Source organism: Rhopalosiphum maidis, chromosome 2, assembly GCF_003676215.2.
Source record: "Rhopalosiphum maidis isolate BTI-1 chromosome 2, ASM367621v3, whole genome shotgun sequence".
Taxonomy (NCBI): Eukaryota; Metazoa; Arthropoda; class Insecta; order Hemiptera; family Aphididae; genus Rhopalosiphum; species Rhopalosiphum maidis.
In genome coordinates this window covers 54,639,579-54,661,804 of record NC_040878.1, presented here as the reverse complement: position 1 = coordinate 54,661,804, position 22,226 = coordinate 54,639,579, and the positions used below count along the sequence as shown (strand labels likewise).

The 22,226-nt window shown below is 27.5% G+C and overlaps 1 protein-coding gene across 6 annotated transcripts in view; it reads left to right on the top strand.

The window, feature by feature from the left end:
* The window catches only part of LOC113553468 (protein unc-13 homolog A), a 160,609-nt gene that overhangs the window by 769 nt on the left and 137,614 nt on the right, over positions 1 to 22,226 (top strand). For 3 of the 6 annotated variants that reach the window (XM_026956813.1, XM_026956812.1, XM_026956810.1), the window contains exons 2-7: positions 16,231 to 16,293; positions 16,586 to 16,615; positions 17,199 to 17,301; positions 17,824 to 17,941; positions 19,570 to 19,693; positions 19,859 to 19,948. In XM_026956813.1, coding sequence (XP_026812614.1) covers positions 16,272 to 16,293; positions 16,586 to 16,615; positions 17,199 to 17,301; positions 17,824 to 17,941; positions 19,570 to 19,693; positions 19,859 to 19,948 — 487 coding nt within the window. In that variant the 5' untranslated portion in view covers positions 16,231 to 16,271. Of the gene's footprint in view, positions 1 to 7,618; positions 7,846 to 16,230; positions 16,294 to 16,585; positions 16,616 to 17,198; positions 17,302 to 17,823; positions 17,942 to 19,569; positions 19,694 to 19,858; positions 19,949 to 22,226 lie in introns of all 6 variants that reach the window. The other 3 variants (XM_026956815.1, XM_026956814.1, XM_026956811.1) reach the window with 2 other exon arrangements.

The following is a 22,226-nucleotide window of genomic DNA, read 5'->3' as shown; positions in this document are numbered from 1 at the left end:
TTTCATGTGCTCGTATTTATTATTACTCGGCCGGCGGATTATCACCTTTGATTATCGCCGGCACGTGAAAAAGGATCGAGAACTTTACGGTTAAAAGACAAAGGGAATTCGTGTCGTTAGAATTGAACACAATGCATATTAAGTGTATTATATACTCAAACACGGTATTATTCCGTTTATTTGTCGAGTCTTTTGCCGATTCGGTCTAAAATCAAAAAAAAAAAAAAAAACAAATGTTCGCGGCATTGGCTTCACATAACTCTTAACGCAGTCTTGAAGTTCTGCTGTATCTACTATTACTTAATATGGCTGTTTACGACAACTCGAATGATACTCGGATTTTGGCAATCTTATTACACGATCCGTTGCCTAAGGTAAGGAACGGTGGACGAGGAGTTGCCGTCGGTGGTGGACGAGGATTAGAGAGAGGCGCGGGGAAAAAAATTGTTTTCAACAAAATTTACGAGAAAAATCGAGTTTCCACTCGCCAACTAGTGACGCCACCCTCGTACACATGACGTCACGCTGGTATTATATGAACTAGATTTTCTTCTTGCCGAATGAAAACTCGTTTTTCCTTTTGGCCATTAAAAACCGACAATATTGATCAAGTGTCGTATGAAACGTAATTTATATATTATATTATTATTACATATCGTATAGCGAACACCGGCGTGACGCCATACCACATAATATTATATTTATCATATCGTGCTCGTATTGTATGCATAATTATGTATAACTTTTCGACATCACGACGACGCATAGATACACAATATGATATACTTTTATCTTAGCACACATCCAAACTACTTGCTTGCGTATTATAATATACGGTTATCAGCGGTGGTGCAGTAGGTACTGATATTGTAATAAGGGAAATGTCATTTCTCCGCATCACAACCGTTTTATTTCACGCGTAGACACTGTGTAGGTATGCGAGATCGATTTGCTGAGCTTCCTGCATAGACCTACCGCACTCGTGTCGGGTATCAATGAAAACGTGTCCACTGCTAACCATTATACGCACGCACGCACGCACGCACGCACGCACACACACACACACACACACATGCGTGCGCGTGTGCACACTATTGTTTCGTTCATCATTTTATACGGTTGTAGACACTTACCGATACACTTTTGGCGTATCTTTGCTGTATATATATATATATATGTATTGAATGCATAGTACGTCGTGATAGCTGTATAATAATAATATATGACGAAATGCCAATGTTTCAACTGTGGCAGACCGATGATTATGTATTATATTATATAAGTTTCGTCGGTATCGGTTTTGATAATTCAGTGTATACGCCTATACCGACTCATATATCTGCCGGTTGCACGGTATCAAAAAGCAACAAATATTACGAGTAACGTATGGATAGGTAAATATACTACAGAAGACAGACAGGAAGAAGGCATATATATATAACATAAAGATCTTTTGAATTCCAGTATACTGCTGTTTGTAATCATTATTAGTGGACCGTTTCCGAATGTGTAGACTATGCGGATGTTGGCGTCCCCGTAACGTTCCCTCCGTACCATCATGCGTTGCGTTTACCACGAGTCGATAACCATAATATTATATGAATGCACAGTGTTATCAATATTTCAAATGCTATAAGGCCGAAAGAATATAGGTACAAAACAATTCCGTTTAAATCGATAAAATAATATAGAAATTGTGGAGCAAACAATTCAATTTATTTGTTTAAAAATATTCTTAATAAATAAGATAATAAAAATAAAGTTATTTTGTATATTAATACAGAAGTGCCAAAAATAGTTAACTCAAACCTTGAATGGTATGCTTTGTATTATTTCCTCGAAAATATTATATTTAATATTATTGAAAAGTTACACTTACATCATTTTTTAACACATAAATGACCAACTAATAAATAAATGTATTTTCGTAAATCATTATAATTAATGTTTTCGAATATTGTTCTAAATTGAGATTTTAAGCATTATTAATGTTGTACCGAAATAATTTCATACAAAATCAAAGGTATTTCTAATTTTCAATAATATATTTTTAAATATCTTTATATTCATTACATTTGAGTTGATGTTTTTATATCACAGTCTTATATTAAGTATTTTATTTTGTAATAAATGAATGACTCATAGTGTTATTATACAAGTTTTGTAGCAAACAATTAGATTTACGGTATTTAATTGTGTAACACCCACCGTGTGACCTAGTATGGGCTATCAAAGTGTTTAAAAAAGTTTTAGGATTTAACTTTTCAAAAAGTTCTCGTGAACTTCATTTTACGCCAATATAATCTCCAGACAATTAGTTTTGTTTCACAATAAATAACATTATATATTATTAATCGTTTAAATTCGATAGGCGTTTACGGTAACACGTTTTTTGATGACTAACATAAAAAACAACAACGACATAGGTTAGGTAAAATAAATTGAATGTAAATAAAAAAAAGATCGCTGTTGTAGGTACCTACTACAGTACTACCTACAGTATTGAGCGAACAGGCTATTAATTTTGAACGAACGTTGAAATATGTGTGTTAAACATTGCGGTTTTATTTGTAAACGGTGTGAATTGCTCGGTATTGCTGGCTTAAGTAAATTATATATATATGCAATTTTGTTTCATTGAATATTAGAAGTTATTGCCTGTATTCTGTAGATACTAATGAAACATTTAACAACACAGTATTAGTATCAACAGTAACATTTTGTATTTAATAAAAATAAAATCCAAATGAGATAATTATATTATGACGTTTGTCTATTATATTTAGGGTTTTAAAAATTTGATTTTGTTGTCTTTGTTTTGAAGTAATTAGGTTTATCATACGAAAAATAACAGTTAAATTAATCAATTTACGAGATTAGGTGTTCTTTTAAGTTACTGGTATAATTATAATTTATAAAAAAAAAGTATTTTTAATTAATTACCTTTAGCTTTTATAATAAATATTACGAGTATATTAATCAATGCATACAGGATGGAATTTTTAAATTTATTGTAAAAGTGTTTTTAAGTTTTACCAATTAATTTTAACCAAGTTAAGTTTAATTTTAAGCTCAACATCGTAATATAATGATAAAATGATAAAAATCTTCTATTAGAAAAACATATTATAAAAAACAGTTTAGCCATTTGTAAATATGTAAGCAAAATATACTCTAATATAAGCATGTCAAACGTAAAGTATCAATCGACTGAACCAAGAATATTTATTAGAATACTATGCATAAAATACTTTTCGAAAAAAATATTCTATACAAATGTATAACAATTATTTCTGAGAAAATGCGTAATATGTATAAAAAAATATCTATTACTCTCTTTCTCTCTCTCTCTCTTTCTAATATATTTACGATACAAAATAGAAATTGTATTTTTTTGTTTTGTTTTTTTTAATTTTCACTTAATTTCCCAATGATCTTAATGGTCGCCCATAAACAATGAGTAGATGGTCGTGTGTTTGACATGTCTGCTCTAAAACGATATCAATGATATTATAGCTAATATTTTTGTAATATTATCGGTATTTTATAATAAAGTAAAATTATGAAAAAAACTTCAAATACAAAGGTGATGAGGAAACATTATCCCTAAAAATATAAATCAAGATAACGAATATATTTTAAACATGTGAACAGGAAATTAATATTCCCAATGTTTTAAATGTATAATTTTTTTTTTTTTAGTAAGAAAATGAACTAAAATTTCATGATGTTATTCGGTAATTTGGACCAAGAAAAAAATTAACTGTGAAAGTATTTAACTATATTTATTATGGTAGGAACTTAAAAGTCACTATGTGAAATTCCCTTATTCTTCACATATCATTTAAAATTCGTATGATACATGAATAATAGCCAAAAAATAATAGTTACGATTGATCGTTTTCGAGAATAAGATACTGTAAATATTTTTGAAGTATTATCGAAGTATAAGAATATCGATAAAATACAAACAATTATATGAAACGTGGGGGATTGATACAATCTGTGCAATGAAGAAAAAGTATTTCTATTGTACTAAAATATATTTTGTATTGAGAATAACATTGGGATGGCCGGAGAAATATTTTGTAAGAAAGCCGAAGGGGTAAATGCAATAACTATAGGATGGCTATAATATAAGATATGGATTATTGAAGTGTAGAAAAGAAATTTTGAGTATGTTGTATTTATAAAAATAATAATTAAAGTAGACGTGAGATTTATTTTTGAGTTTGGTGGTCAACAAAATGTTCATTTATTTTGACATAATAATACGTTATTTCTTATTCAGTAACAACTAGGATTATAACACAAACAAAATATAATATTTTAGTATATAGTATGTACAGTTAATAAAGAGAAGCTTGATTCAAATATGTTTATAAATTAAATAAAGAGAATTGAGTATAAATTACTAAATAAAGAAAAAGTTTTATTAGGTACTTTAAATTGCAAATATTTAATCAGTGATACTAATAGTGATAATTTATATAGGACATTTGTTTAGTATCTATTATCTTGTAAGTTATTTTTTTCACGAGGGCTTAAATGCTTAAAAATATACCATTACTCAACACATTAAAAGATCATAATGTCATGAATATAATAAATTATCTGAAAATTATTTTCAAGAGCGTTGGTTTTATTCTTTTTAATTTTTAATTTTCAAAGTTTACAAATTTACAACATCCTAAAATCAAGTACAATCTGTAATCTTTAGTTTTTTTATTTTGGGTTACCTCGAGTTTAAATCAATTTTCGCTTTAAAATTGTTCTAGTAATTAGTATTGATAATGTGTTATAATGTTTTTATAACTGACTATAAGTAGATCCCAGAGATTATAATGTCTGAGCTTGATAAATTATTGATTAAATTTGACAAATTAGAATTTTAAAAGTTTTATTTTGATATATTGTTATTAGTTGTTTCTGTAAAAATACAATATGTTCGTTCAAAATTGATTTTCATAAAATTTTACGTGTTAATTCAACTACTAAATAATATTGCAACTTGAGGACATTTGGTTCTATAATACGTTGGCATGTGGCCTACTCGAATCAGTGGCGTGACTGATCAATACTACAAACTCATAACAATGAGTTGTTCGTCTTTTACTTTCTCGTATTTTTTATATTCATTAAATTTATATTATTCATCATATTTTTGTTGGTATCATATATTATATTTATCATTGAATATTAAGTAAATTTTTATTGCTATCTTTATTTACTTAACTTTGTGTTTAATAATTTTGAAAATATTTATTTAGGCGTCATTTTATATTTTAGCAAATTAAACGATACACAAATAATTTTATTACTTATATCTTACGTACAAATTTAATTTAATTTTAAATATTTATAAATTATACAATATCATTTAAATATTAGTTCATTAATTGTAAAAGAATGTAATTTCTATACTGTATTGTAGAGTAGCGTACATTATATGATATGTTGTTTATAAGGTGTCAGTGTGTTTTTATTCTTCACCTGACTAGCTTTGTTAGCCAATAGCAATTGAACGTCAAAATGTCACATTATAAGTGTAAAACAAATTTCAGTGGTTTAATGACAAGTGTTTTTTTTCTTTATTCTTCTTATCCTGTTTTACTATCTTTCTACAACTTTGGTTTGAGAATTGTCGAGGTCTAATGTGTATAACCAATAGTTTCGGGTATTTCTAATTTGAAACTAAGACAAACTCATGTTGTTCCATAAAACAAATATCGTCGACAAAATCGTTTCTTGTATTGGCTTTTATAGCGATGGGTATTGTTTTTGCTAACAATACCTATGTATTTATGGTTGGTCAGCACGCACAACCGTTTATGTTTTGTTTTCAACGGCAGAATTCATTATTTCGTTGGTTATTAATTATTTTAAAATTTAGACACATTTAAAAATGCACAGGTATATTTTTTATACCTTATGATTAAATTACTTTTACTTCGCTTACAAAATAAGTGGTTAAGGAGGAAGATAAATAAAAATAATTGTTTAACCGAATTTCGTCAACTGGAAAATTATTAATATAAGTATTTTTTTGATATAAAGTACCTCAAAAAGTCATAATAATGCTCCAAGTTAATTTGATGATTATTTTTAAATCATCTTAAATATAAAATGTTGGGTATTTTAATGGCATTTTTCGTTTAGTTAACATCTAGTTTAATATAAAAGTAAATAACGTAATAGTATATTATATTTTAAGTTATGATACTTAGTTTTAAAGATGCTAGTAGAAATTCTGGATCTGAATCTATTGAAAATATATTCATTTATAAAATGGTTTTACGTAAAATATTGATAATTATCGATAATTTTGAAATCCTTAATTAAATAATTATGTTATATAAAAAAGATTATTTGTTTTTAAGTGGAATAAGTATCTTATTTCGGTAATTATCATTCAGTTAAAATGAACTTTTCAATTGAATTAAACATCTGTAATAAATATTAAATACTAATATTTAGATAGAAAAAATGATCATCATATCCTTTTCCTGATCGCAATAACCGTTTCAGATAACTTTGATCAAACTTTAACGGAACTAGTAAAGAGAGGTTCATTAATTTTGTAATTTCCATAAACCCTAAAATGAATGATTAATTAAAGATGTACAATTATTTAAGACGTCTAAACTGTTTTAATAGTGATTTATATACAAAGTAGTATTTTCTCCGATTAATATTATTGTCAAGTCTCGTATTATATAATATTGTTATAAATATTATAAATTTAAGCTGTAATTACTTAGAAAATATTCATGTTATAATCTCATTACTCTAATTTATTTCAAAATATATTTGGTAAATACAACATAACATAAATATAAATCGCTTTTAAATATAAAAACTTTTACCTCCATAGCCCCTCTAAATTCCTTATTTGGACAATTTTTTTTAATTTTTGGTAATTACACATCTGAATTTATTTGTATTGGTTTTGATGTGTAATATTATTTATATGAAATTAATTTGGATGTATTATATATTATATTTATGTATTAGGTAGGTACCTATTATTTTTCTAACTATTATAAACGCGTGCGTGCTGTAAACTAAATTATACAATTGTTCTACCTAGTTTTGAAAGAAAGTGAATGTTTGATATTATTTGTACTTAATAAAGTTATGCATTTATTTATAAAATAAACGAGTAAAGTTAATTTATTTTATACTATGTATATGCAGTAAGGGATTCAATCTCTTTTTTTTTTATTTAAAATTGAAAACCTCATACTCGCGTATATATTTTTAAACCGTGGTGACTCAGTGATTACACTATAGATATTAATAATGTTTACTGTTATTTATTGTTATCTAAACAATCGTTTTTAAAACATCATGGTATAATATGATTATGTTATAAAATATAAATTTAAGGTGTTTTTTTTTTATCATATATAAGTGTATTGAATTTATAATTAAATTGAATTCTGAAAGACACATCATAATTTACCCACGCTCGAGAAAGCACAATTATTATGAACTATCCATACCGTAATGTTTTTCTCCCGGTGGACATTGTCGAGAGTAGGAAACTTCATTAAATCAATAGGGGTTTATATTTTAATTTAATAAGATAATGAAATTTTCATGTTTAATTTCAAAGGGTATAGTTTATCGGAATTTCCACACGAGCTACACCGGCACATCAGCCGTCCATAGTTTCATCGTTCAGTCACACGATATGATGCGGGTTGCTAGTGATGGCCACCGGCCACCGCCCACCACGTGCGAGGTCAAATGTGTGGCAGTGGTATCGCCGATGGTAGACGACCGACAATTTATAAAGACTGTGAAGAGTTATTAAAAAGAAAAACGCGCCCCGGTCAGATGGTAACGCACAAGCATGTACATATTATAATAATATAGTAATTATTATTATTATTATTACGGTCAAACTGTGTGTTTACACCTCATAGTAAAACATTATTTGCACATTTAACCCTCAGATCATCCTTGCGTATGTATGACGTCATATCAAGCGGCTCTAATACACATCACTACGAGTGTTTGAAGCGCACTTGAAAGACGAACGAACATTATATATGAAACACAGTGTTTTAATGTTATTAAAAAATAATAATAATAAAATTGTAGAACATTTTTTATCGCACACAAAGAATGATGATGAAAAAAGGGTAAAAAATACGAAATAAAAGATTGATTGATCGGCTGGTTAATTTGCAGGCGCGTGGGGGTTACGCGGAGAGTATCGAACCCTCCAGGGTGCCGCCGCCTCACAAATAGTGTATTGGATGCGAGTTTTATGGGTTGCCGTATCCATCTATATAATATGAATCTATAGAATCTATATGATATGTGTGTTCGACGTTCGTGTAAAAATGAAAATTTCGTTTTACAGTCTTGCTCGGGGCAGAAATATTGAAAAAAAAAAATAGAACGACTAGAACCTAACCTAGAGAGAGTTGGATCCAAAGAGTAAACAACTATTATAGTCATTATATTATATAACATATTATATACATTTAAATAATACTAATGAAAAAAAATAGTTTATAACATGAACGAAACTGTCTCCGAGGCGTTTATGTAGTAGTGATATAAATTATATGCGGTTTGCACAGATGCGCCGCGAACGTCATAGAGCCACTGTGGTCGGTCACCGCTAGTTTATTATCAATAAAACAATATAATATATTATACGGTACGTTCATACCTATATGGAACGCGTAGGTATGACAAATGACAATTATATACAATATAACAATATTTGCGTGCGTTTGGCATATATACAATATAATATTATTTTCACGTTTAAGTAATAAACGCGCTCTCGTACATGAATAATATATTATATAAAATAACGCATTTTATAATATAAAACATAACCTCGTTGTACATGTATCGTGTTTTAAATCATTATTATATATTACTTACACAATGTATATCATACTAGTAGTTTATTGTAGTTATTGTATTATGTGCGATCGCGTTTTCACACACGCGAATCTTTTTTGCTGGCGTCACTTGTTGGTTCAGGTGTCGCACGAGTGCTACACGTTAAACAACGTATAGGTATATAAATGTTTAATTTGTGTAATATATATATATGTTGTCTGTAGAAAAAATTACGAGGAGAGGAGGACTGAGGGAGATCATGAGTAAAAAAATTAAACATTTTTATCGCTAATATTATAGATAAAATTTAAAATATTATTAAATTAAATTTTTTTTAGTTATCATGTTGTCATAATATCGTTTAACATCGATGTTTATAAAAATAATTAAGGTTTATACGCATTTTGTCTATATGAGTACATGATATATTTTTTTGAAAACATTTCAGATGAGGACCGGCATACCTCCGTTTGAAGTCTCAAAACTTTGTCTGTATTATATAATATATATATAATATGATATAATATTATTACCTATTATAATTAGGGAAAGGTGGGACATAGCGGGCACGTTCTATATTTTATGTCTTATATTATACTGGTAACAATTATTAAATAATTGATATTTAGGACCTTTGGTTTTATATCAGGTAGTAACAATTTCATGATCATACATCAAATATCTTATCAGTAATAAGTTTAAATCATCCAAGGCCTTCCTCTTATCAGTTAGATAAACTGTTATTTTTTTTTTAAGCTTCATGTTATTTGTTTGCTTTAACCGTTTTTTATTTTTGCATTGTATATTAAGTGTTTTTAACTTAATTTTAGTAATACTAAGAATTTTTAAAATTACTTGCAGTGTTTATCAGCAATGACTGTATTTAAAAGTATATATATATATTTATGGGTATAATGGGGTAGACTTGGTTATAGACCTAATTTTTTTTAATTTTGGATTTATAATTTTATTTTACTTACTTGCAGTGTATTTTTATATACTACGTGAATATAAGTAAAAATATCTAAATCTATAATATCAGAACAGAAGTATTAAGTATGAGCAAAAATGATCCGAACAAATTATTTTGTTTTGTAACGACTTAAAATAAAAAAAAGTATTTTCAAAAATGTTAACTTTTCCATTTATATATTTTTAAATAGATATTTTTTCCTAGGATATTATAGATCCAAATATTTGTACCGGACTCCGTATTAAGTATACGCATACAGTTTATATAAAAATAAGTTTATATTTATTCATAATAAAAGGAATTATTTTATATTTTCAAGCAATTACAAAGTTCTTTTGACCCAGACAACAATGTTTCCATTGATAGCCTTTAGAATTACAAATAAAATGTAGATCTGGTTCAATAAATTCGAGCAATAGAAAATAAAAATAAATGATTACATATCACCTTCACCTTGGCGCCTAAAAGTCAGTCCTCCAATAACATTTAATAATAAAATAATTCCCATTGTTACCTCGGTTAAATACTTGGTCATTCATCTCGATAAACGTCTAACTTTGACTACCCACTTCAAAATTAAAAAAATATTTCAAACATCATCGTTTAAGATACCTTTTGTGTTCAAAAATTATACCCAATGACAATTTTCTCCTCTATAAACATCTCTAATTATGATTTACGAAATCTACTAAAGTCTCAAATCTAAATTTATTTCAAACCTTCCGGTCAATCAATTTACGCTTATCGATCAAAGTTGCGTTGTACGTTACCAATACTACTCTTCATAACGACTTAAAAATTCCTACCCTCTTAGTACTTGCTTCCACTCACTATAAAAAATTCTATTCCAACACTTAAGTTCACCTAAATCCCCTAATATCAAATCTCTCTTCTATTAAGCTACCAGATAATCCTCCTCTTCGCTTAAAGGGTAATTGGCCACGTGACTTCCTTAATAGAAAACTAAAAAAAAAAAATGAAATGAAACAAAAACACGCTAATAAAACAAAACCATTCAAGTTGAAGTAGTGTCACTGGACACCCACTTCATTCAATCGTCAAGTCATATAACCTTTTATACTTATTAGTTATTGCTTATTGTATTTTTTGTATACAGATATTAAGTATAATTTCTTAATAAAATAAAAAATATATTTTAAGTATTTTTCTCCTATAAATACAAGTATTATAATTATATTTTTTATACTGTGTGTGTACAAGTTATTTCAATAAATATAATTTCAAGTCGATTAATTTTATTGTACAAAAGTGTATCAGTGATTAATATGCATGAAAATTGAATAATATTCGTGGGACGTTTCCATCTTTCTCTAGGTATGAAGCAAAACGGAGCAAATGATGCCTAAGCATATTTTAATCTTTAAATAGTTTGATTGTACACGAGATTTAACTGAATGTTTTAAATATTCTTTACATATATTGATATGTATTAATATTCGTATCCTAAAGAGTAAACGGCTTAAATATCAAATTAAAATTTTTGAGGCAACTATAGCTTTTGGTACTTATTAGTTTCCCCGTTCTGTACCGCGTTCACCTATATTATTTAATAATAATTATTATTACATCGTTGCGGTAGGTAGGTATATAATACGTTTATGTATTAGCGTGTTACATTGTATATTAAGTACTGTTGTTGTTATTATAAGCGATTTGCTATACAAAATTAATATGCTAATACACGACTTATGGCAATACGTTAAAGGTACACCCGCGACGTTTAGGTTATCCTGGCGTATGTGCCACCGCGCACCGGTCGCAAAACGATCGATTCGTATTTACGCGCGCACACACGTCGGTTGGCCGCGTGCACACATATTACGTTGTGTCATTAAAATACACAGCGACGGTTCCATTGGCCGTGTATACAATATATTGTGTACAATAATATTATCATACTCGTATGACTCTGCATATATTTATAGGTACATGACGTATATTAATATGTACAACACGGAGGTCTCTGTGTGCGCGGGATGGCGTGTTATTACGATGTGTACGGTCCGTCCATCCGTCCGTGACCGGTTACGCGCTCGCGTGTCATCGGCCGTTGATTTTCATTTCTATTTTCGCTGCTGTCGCGAGACTGTTGTATATAGGAGGTACCACACGCGTACAAAATAATATGTATAATAAACGGGTACGTACGATTTCGCTAACTCATTTATTCATTTTTTTTCTCGACCTTTTCTCGCTATGTATATATTATAATATATACACTCGGTAAAGGTAAGCAAGTATACCTACCTACCTGAAGCTACACGTACACACGTACACACGTACACACGCGCGCACGCACACCTATAATATGTTATAAACCCCCATCGTGTATATATATATATATAATACCGATTTCGCATTCGACGCGTTGCGACCCTTACCACACCGAAATATCTTAATTTTCGCGTGACGCGCAAAAGTCGTTTACGCGTTCACGCAGCGCTACACGGTTTTATATGAAACTTAGCTAGCAAAGTTCACTCGTGTTTTTATTATTATTATTAAAACATGCAGTGGTGGTGTGCAGTAAACACGCGTATACGTTAAGGGTTATGAATGTGTGTGTGTGTGTGTGTGTATGACACGGTAATCGCACATGGTTTATTTATACTGTACTTATCAACGGCATTCAAACGCGGCCGGCATGTAGTGTGGCGGTGGCGGTGTCTTATCATCTGGATCGGGCCGCAAACGCACAATGACGTTTCTGTAATATTATATACCAACTATTCGCATTAAAATTAGTAGGTACACTGAATGGCTGACGTCTGTACCACTCTGCCCGTGTATTTTATGGTTTTGAAACTACTCGTCTGTTCTCCACACATAATCAACCCCCCGCCATATCGCTGACTGTTGAGGTGACCTGTGTGATGGTATTGCTTACATCTAGTGCGGTAGACTCGGCGAATCCGACGAAGCAGCTTAATTTACGCTATAATACTAGTATATTAACGATATTAGGAATAATAATAACAAAAATATATAAATAATAGCTTCGAAGTGTACTGCAGTTAATTAATTATAAAATACCAACAACAAACATTATATAATATTATATTGTATACAATACATAAACAATATTTAATCAAAAATTGAACATATGTATAATGTACGAGTTGTAGATTAGTGGTTAAAGTGATGACCGAGTCTAGCTTCTTATTATAGTTACAATTTTGCGTCCCCTTTAGTTTTAATTTCAAAATTCCGTAGAGGGTAAAAAACGCACAAATGATACAAACGAGGTAGTATCACCAATTATAATTTTCCGAGAAACGTTTTATAGTATCATGAAATTGACCAATCATTGATATAGTGATATAATTTAAGGATCTTGAGAGGACGTAATACCCGCATGTGTTGTCTCAGTCTTACGAACGTAATACATGGAAAATTTGCGTTTAGTAGATTCAATTTTATGCTGTTTTTCTAATATTAGAGTCAATTTACCTTTTATCAAACTTAAAAGTAGTACTATAATCTAGGGAATCTCATAGGCTTTTATTGATATCTTAATTTTTAAATGAGTTATAGTTGTGTAAAATATTAAGAATTTAAAATGCTCGTAACTCGTTTAAAAATTAAAATATAAACAAAAACCTATGAGATGCTCTAGATAATATTATTACCTTGAAGTTTGATAATAGGTAAATTGAATTTAATATTAAAGCAAGCTAACAGCAGGCTGAACGCAAATTTGCTATGTCTTACGTTCGTAAGACAGAGACAACACATGCGGTTATGACGTCCTCTTAACGCTATCACAGTTCATAATTTATAAATTGTATCTTGTTTATATTATACCTAATTTAATACTATTAAATTACACGTCATATCTCACTGATTACTGTTAAGTTTTTAAATAATTATTACCAATAAAGTTGTATTTGTTGTGTTTTATAGTACCTACATGTCCTACATATATATTAGTATATAGTTTATATGAGTACCTTAGTTATAAATCGTGACACTATTGTAATTTATAAGAATTTTATTAAAGATGAGGTACCTAGGCTCTTTGCAAGTTGTAGTTGTTAAATATTAATTTAATTTGAGTAAGTATTATTTATATGAATATTTTAATTTTCCTCAACAATACAATTAATACTATTTTATTCGTTTAGTTATTTATAAATATCATAAAGATATAAACATTGTTAAGTATTAAGAAGATTTTTTTGGCAAAAATATTATAATCATATAGGTATTTTTGATGAATAATTAAAGTATCCCTCTAATAGGTTATTCCCTCTACTTGTCATCATGCCAGTTTAATATATATATATATTAGTACAGTATATCCTTTTTAATTACTAATAATAAGTTGTTTAAATAGCACAGTTTGTATAGATACTCTGTTTCTTCCAAAGAAAATTATTTAAATAGTTATTAAAATACAAAAATAGGTATTTAAGATATTTATACAACAAATATTGTACGGGACACTTATAATTTGTTAGTATTTATATTCTCCTTAAATATTTTTCTACTTAAACTACCAAGATTACGTCATTATATTCACGCCATTTTAAATGTAATAATTCATAATTTTCCGTTGCTGTGTGATAAATAAATACGTTTTATTTATTTAAACGTTACTTGACGGAGTGAGTTTTTATTTAATTGTTATTTACACGAGTTCATGTATCAATACAATAAAAAATAATATCTGTGAACTATTGAACATTTTACTCGTTGTCGTTCTTAATTAGATGGTTATAACTTGTATATTATGAATTATGGTATAATAATTCATTGTTATTATTATTTATAACTACAGTCTACAGAGCATCATTGTTATTTAACTAGCATTACTTAATGGTTAATTATTTAATATACTTAATATATTATACTATAGTATTATTTTAACACTAACATTAACTATACATTTTTTTTTTTTTAATGAAAAACAATAGTCTCCGATAATTTTGAAGCGTTTCACATATTAATTATAAATATTACGTTACCAAACGTTTATAAAAATGAAACTGATGATTCAGTGTTATTATTCAATATTAGCATGTTACATATCCTTTTATAAACTTTAAAAATGAGTAACTATATTATATATTTTTATATCTTATATTATATTTGTGTTTATGTTGTGATTCATGCATTAAACACCTAAATATCACGTTCACTAATATTTTATTTTAAATGAGGATTCATATTATAAAATATTACTTCACATTTGTACGGGTTCGAATAAAAAACAGTTTTTGTTGTTGTTGTTACACTGTAAATCGAATTCCATTCTATTCGAATCTTTATGGTCTTAACCCTTCAAATGAGATAGCTTTGAGACTTTCAAAGCTTAGCCATTTGAATATAATAGCTATTGGCTATTTATAATCTACCATTGAAATGACGTTTTCAGATATTAATGTAAAACCAAAACGTCGATAAATATATTGATAAATGATTTTATTATATTTTGTAATAAAATGTTATATTAATGTACTCGTACTACTTGAATGGTCAATTAAAAATACTGATAAGTAAATTTGTATTATGAAATTGCTCATGTAATCCTGTTTTTACCCTATTGTGTATAACCAATCTACCGATATTAATTTTGACTAGGTTAAGAACTGATATTAATTTCATTGTGCTACTTGAAAAAAATACTGCAAATATAGTAGAAAATAAATGATATTATGTCGATGTATTGAATATAATGTATTATATTTATATTAGTAGTATTATATTTAAAGATATTTTAAATTAATGATAAATACCTATACGTGTTAACAGAGTAATTAGATACGTTCTAAATTATAACTTTAATAACTTGTGAATTTTTATGTGCGTTGCCAAGTCGACATTTTTTGTTTACTTTATGCAATTTATAATTATAAAATATGGTCTGCATTTAATGAAATATGTCATATTATGCTTGGACCGGTAATGGATTATGAAATTAGAAAGACTAGAATACCCTGCATTACATATAATACATTTTCTATGGTAATTTAGAAAGGGAAACTCATTTACTGTGTATACAAGTTGTCAAAATTAAATGTTTTCAGAACATAGACATAGATAATTAATTTTGTTTATATTATATGAAAAATTAATCTTATAACAAACACTTGGAAAAAATATAAAGAAGTTTTTATTTGAAGCCAAAAAATCTCCAAAGCTTTAAAGTTTAAAGTTAAGTTAGGGCTTACTTTTAATTTTGTCCAACTTCTTTCAAATGCTTTAAAGTTATAATGGTTTTTAAGAATCTAATATATTTTGCAATTTTTTTTGTATTTTTAATTGCTATACATGTAGTAAAAATTCAGAAAAAAAACACGTTAGAATATCGTGTTACATAAATAACAAATAAATACAAACACTTGTTTTTCGTTTTATTTTAGGTTCTTGTTCATAATCGGAAAACATCGTAGCTGACACAAAAATGTCCCTCCTCAACGTTAAAGGTAACATACAAAATGTTTTTCAAACATATTTCATTTCAGTTCAGTCAATTAAACCTTAACCCTTGTCTATCCGCTCTTAAAAACGACAATCCCTCAACCATCCTATGGTGTAGCTATCATTTTAAATTCAACTCACGTATAAATTAAAATTAAAAAAATCTCGTTAGTCATGATCAGTGATATGCCGTTTTATTATCCTAGAGAAACTGAATTCCACTTAAAATTCTTTACGGTTCTAAACTGTTTTAGATACGTTTATAAAATAATTGTTTTTCGTTATTATTTTTTTCAGTAAAAATGGCCCGTTATGTTGGAGACCAAGGTGAGTACTATGAATATAATTTTTTTTCACCTCGACACAATTTTATTATACTATTATTACAACGCTGTCATGGGTTTTTTCATGGACACAAAGAGATTGATGACCTGACAGCTTTAGAAGTTTGAAAATTTAGGTTCAGATATAAGGCCGTTTATGGTTTTTTTTTTGTTAACTTAACGCTTTATATTGTTTGCCATTAATTCGCCAAATTACCCGTACTAACTTAAAACTTTGCTCAACAGCACATGTAAACATTTTGTTTCTTTCTTTTCTTTAATGTTGTATTGTAAAACGTAAACTTATGTCTATGAGAAATTAAAATTGTGAATTTAGAACTAAAAGAATAAACTCAGTATACTGAAAATATACTCGGTTTTCAATTACTTGTTAGTTTATTTTTAATTAAATGAAATTGTATTAACTAGGTTCATTTGTTTAAATAATTACAAATAAAACTAGTAGCATGGCGTTATTTATAGGCAATTTTGCTACATGAATGTATTGCATGAATTTAAGGACATATTTAATTTTACATAATAATATAATATCGGATAAATAAAAATATAGATTTGATTTGTTTTAGCGCCACAATTCAGTACATATGCCACGTTAAAACTACAAAACGTTAAGTGTACTACCGTCACAGTCAAAGGAGCGAATCCTTGTTGGCAACAGGATTTTCTATTGTAAGATTAATTTTTCCTGATAAATTTATTAATTTAGGTAAAGATTTTAGATCATAATCAATAATACTTTTATTAGCGAGTAAAATGTATAACACACTTATGATTTAATCATGAGAATGTTATAATTACATCCATGGTTAAGATGCATTTAGTGTTTCAAAGTAGGATTTATTATGTTCTATACTATAAAATTATCCATTTAATATATTTTTATTACATATATTGCAGTATACACGTATATAATAATATTATCTTTCTATGTTTTTAAATTTATAATTTAATTTTAATACTTAAATTTTTGAACCAACTGAAATATTTGTTAAAAAGTTAGACATATTTTTATGAAGTTAATAGTATTAGAAAAATAATAACACCTTAAATTTTGTTCAAGAAAGCTTTATTTAAAATTGGTAAATTATTTTTTCTAAAATCTGAACCTTGTAACCTTGTGATTTTCATTAATTTATCCTTGTATAATGTTTAAATACATTTTGATTAATAAATAATATCTTATGTGTACAGTGAGACAAATGATGTTAATACGGGTCTGTTGGTGGAAGTGTGGCGTAGAGGGTTTCTCTTGGACTACGCTATAGGATATCACATGGTCAGCCTTCCAACAGTCCGCTACTCCAATGAGGTAATTGATCATTATAGAAATAGAAATCTAGTTACCTAAAAACTTGAAAATAGTTGATCAAATGGTTATATACATTGCCAACTCTATGTACACTATTCAGAAACCCAAAGAAATCGATCAAAGTCTATAATTTTATTTTATGTACCTAATAAATCACATATTTTATGAAAAACGTCTTACTAAATAAAATATTATATGAGACCTATTTTATTGTAGTTAGGAGATATGAAAAAATAAAATAATTAATACATATACAATATTTTGTGTTTATTATATGTATACATGTATTAATTACTTCATATAGTCGAAATACTTTTGTTTTGGTGGTTAGGCACGTCATCTAATTATTTTCACTTATATAACTTGCTTATTAATCCAATTGGTTATTAGACTGAAATTAATATGCTATTTATGTGTTGTCACGAACATCGATGTTCAGAGTTCAGTTATATTACAGAGAAAATTGCAATTTTGATTTTAATAGGTTTATCATATAAACTTGTCATATCTCATATGGTTTTAATAAAAAAGCAATACATAGTTGTTTTTGAAGTTATATCGTTGTATAAACTTTCAATATCAATTATAATATTTATATCATTTAATTTTATAATATAAGTAAGATAATTTAATATAGAACATAAAATAGTCCTTATTATCGTGATTTTATAATTTATTTGTAATTTTATTACTTACGTATTATAAAAGAGATAGATAAAATAGAATCATGTGATATGATTATAAACGGTTGTTTATAAGTCACACAATTTCATAAATATTGAAAGTAAACATTAATATTTATGAGATAAACTGTAATGAAGAAATAGTTTTTTTTTTTTTATTATTTCAACATTTTAAATGTTGGAAATTTGGTAAACATATATTACAATGATGTAGTTAGCTGTGGTGCCATAAATAGATTAATACAACTTGTAAATGATTTAAATGTTAATCTGTTTTTTTGTGTTTCTAAACTAAATGATTTTAATTATTACCCAAATAAATATTATGTATTATATTATTTAATATTATTATGTCAAAATCACATTAAGTTAATTTTTCATTGTTATATATTTTTTATTTTTTTATTTTTAATGTTTTTCTTTTAGTGAATTATTTCAATCATAATCGTCACGACATCGCATTTATATACTTAAGCCTGTAAATTTATCAATTATATTATTATCTGTACTGTCGTATTATATTTAAGATGATTAATCTGTAATGTAATAACAAAATATTATGTAAATCCTAGACGTATGTCTATAATAATTAATAATTGTAACTGGGTTTGCCCGTTTAAATAAATAAATATTATTGCTTATAAATAGAGGTCGATAACGCAATAATAACTTAATAATTTACAAATAAACGATTAGTGACTACAGATATCACATTTATTTTTAATATTCAAAGGTATTATTTCATTACAATTCTTGTTTTCTATTATAAGATATATAGATTCTTTTATATTAAATAAAAAAAATTATTTTACTAGTTTACGGTTTAATATATTAATGGATATTTTTAATATATGTATAATATGATATTATTTTATCGAAAAACATAATAATTATAATTTAGGTATTATTATACTATTTTTTGCATATATTTTATTTATTGTACAGGATGGTGAAGGAGATTGGGTGTCATTAGATGCTGAGCTTGAAATGAGCGACGGTGTAGTGACTGGTACAAGGTGTCCTACAGGACATTACCTATTGATTGATGCTAGGTTCGAACTACCTTTTGGTAAGTGTACAATAAGTATATATTTTTTCAAGTTGAGCCCATGTTACCATACTAAAATATAGCTAATCGGGAAATGTTTACGAGTTATTATTCCAAGATAAACGACATGGAATCTTTAAAAATATAGAATCATGTGCGATATCATGATGGATTTTCAAATTTTAGGCCCTTACGATCCACCGACTGGTTGGAAAGAAATCTTAGGAGAACTGGATAATTCCAACATGGCTCCGCCAAGCGCCAGTGCATCAGGAGGTATAATAATGAATATACGAACACTTAAACGTTTCGCACGTCTGTCTGGGCTTTATCGAAAGCATGGTTCTTCTCTAACACTACACTTTTATTCTAATTGACTTATGAAATATGAAATCAAATGGGTATTGCTATTTCCTATTTATGTAAATTAATTACTTTCCTATTAAAAATGTAAACTGAATAAGTAAATATCGCAAGTACGTTTAAATAAATTTAAATTATAATTTAGTATGAATTATGTAGGTAATAATTTTATATTTGTAGCTAAAAAATTAAGAAAAACGTACCTTTATTATAAAGTATAACAATCTGGTGTTTTTTGTTTCTTTATAAAATAAACGAAAATAAGTTTCAAAAATGTTATTAAAAGTATGCGTAGGCGAAAATAAGGTTTTTAGTGTTGCATAAAACGTATTCGAGGTTATTATTAAATATAAAAGAAATTAATCGATAAAATCATTTAAATATAAATTTAATTATTTCTCCTTCAATAAGACTTATCTAGTTCGTGGCATTAAAAATTAATTGACAAATGTTATGTAATTAAAAATATAAATTATTTTTTAATAAATCATATGAATATTGAAGTTATTTTAAAATGATTTAAGAAATATTTTGGCCAAATATCAACCATTATGACTTAAGATGACATAAATTTAATTTATATCTTAAGATATTTCAATACAATTTTATTAAAAATTGTTGTTTTATTTATTAATAAATTAATAAAATAAAATCATTTTGTTTTAAAATGGAATACTGCTTACTTAACTTATGAATAATGTACTGATATAGATAAATATTTATTATTTAGTCAACTATAATAATTTGTAATTCCGATTTAATATTACTATTTAAAAAAAAAAAAAAAATAAGTATTCATCTGTATTATACTTCATGGTGGTTTACTTTACTTTATTTCGACTACGTTTTATCATTTGTAAAAGTTAACAAGAAAGCATTTCAGTTATTTTATAGAGAAACATATTTATTTAGTGCATTATTTAAATAATGATGATAATAATAACTGTTATGGAAATGACAACACCCATTTGACTTCTTATGAAGTTAACTTTTGTTTTTTCGAATCTTTCATTCTTCTCGAACTCAATTCAATGCTCTTTCTTCAATACATCTTCTTTTATTATTATTTTTTATTAATTTATTGTGTGTTATTATTAATGACCCAGAACTGGATCATTGATTACATTGTAAATATCATTTTATTCAAATTTACATAATATTCCAACTGGAATGATATTATTTTTAATTTACAAAATGTTGCCGGGGTAATGTTGCTTTAAATATAATTTTTCTTCCCCGTATAATCGAATATCACCTATCCTTGCATTTGGATCGAAATTATTTAACCTAGACCTGCTCTAATCACCCACATTTCCTCGAGACGATTAATGCTTTTGAACGATGTGCACCTAAAGTACCTATGTACATCAATATATTGGTTATCAAAACACTACACCAATGACCAATATACAGTACCTATTAATTGTACACGAAACAATATAAGCACACACACACACACACACACACACACACACACACACACACACACACACACACACACACACACACACACACACACACACATACAAAATTGTAGCTCTGTCGCTTGAATTTTAATCCTATTGAGTATTGAGTATAATAACATTTCATCTGTATGTTATGAGTATTGCTATTGTATACATATTGTTCTATAATATATAACATAACACATATTATGTACTTCATTCTTCTTATCTTACATATTATCTTCAGTGCATATCATACTATATATATGCTTACATACAAGACACAAGACACACATAAACACATATAATAATATTAGATACATATATTATAGAATTATACAATTCTACAGTGTTACAAATGTCTTGTAGTACATTTAAGGATTGTCAGGCGTCGTTGGATCAGAAACAATTGCTAATCCAACGTACGTCTTTGCACACACGTAAATATTATTTTATATATACACATACGCTGTGTGGGGATGTAAAAATGGGGATCGCGAAAAGTTCACGTGACTTTTTGCAAAAAAAGTACATTATACCGAAATGCTTATTCTAAATGGCTTCTAGTTTCATGGATTTTATTTTATTGTCCTTAGCACGTCATCTAATTATAATAATAATGTAACGTTACGGTACCTACCATACTTTGAATATAATGCCATAAAATATAAAGTTTAATATCGTGTAGTACGTAAATGATATTGGCCAAAATTCCAAATAGTTAAACTTTATGTTGGCTAATCTTC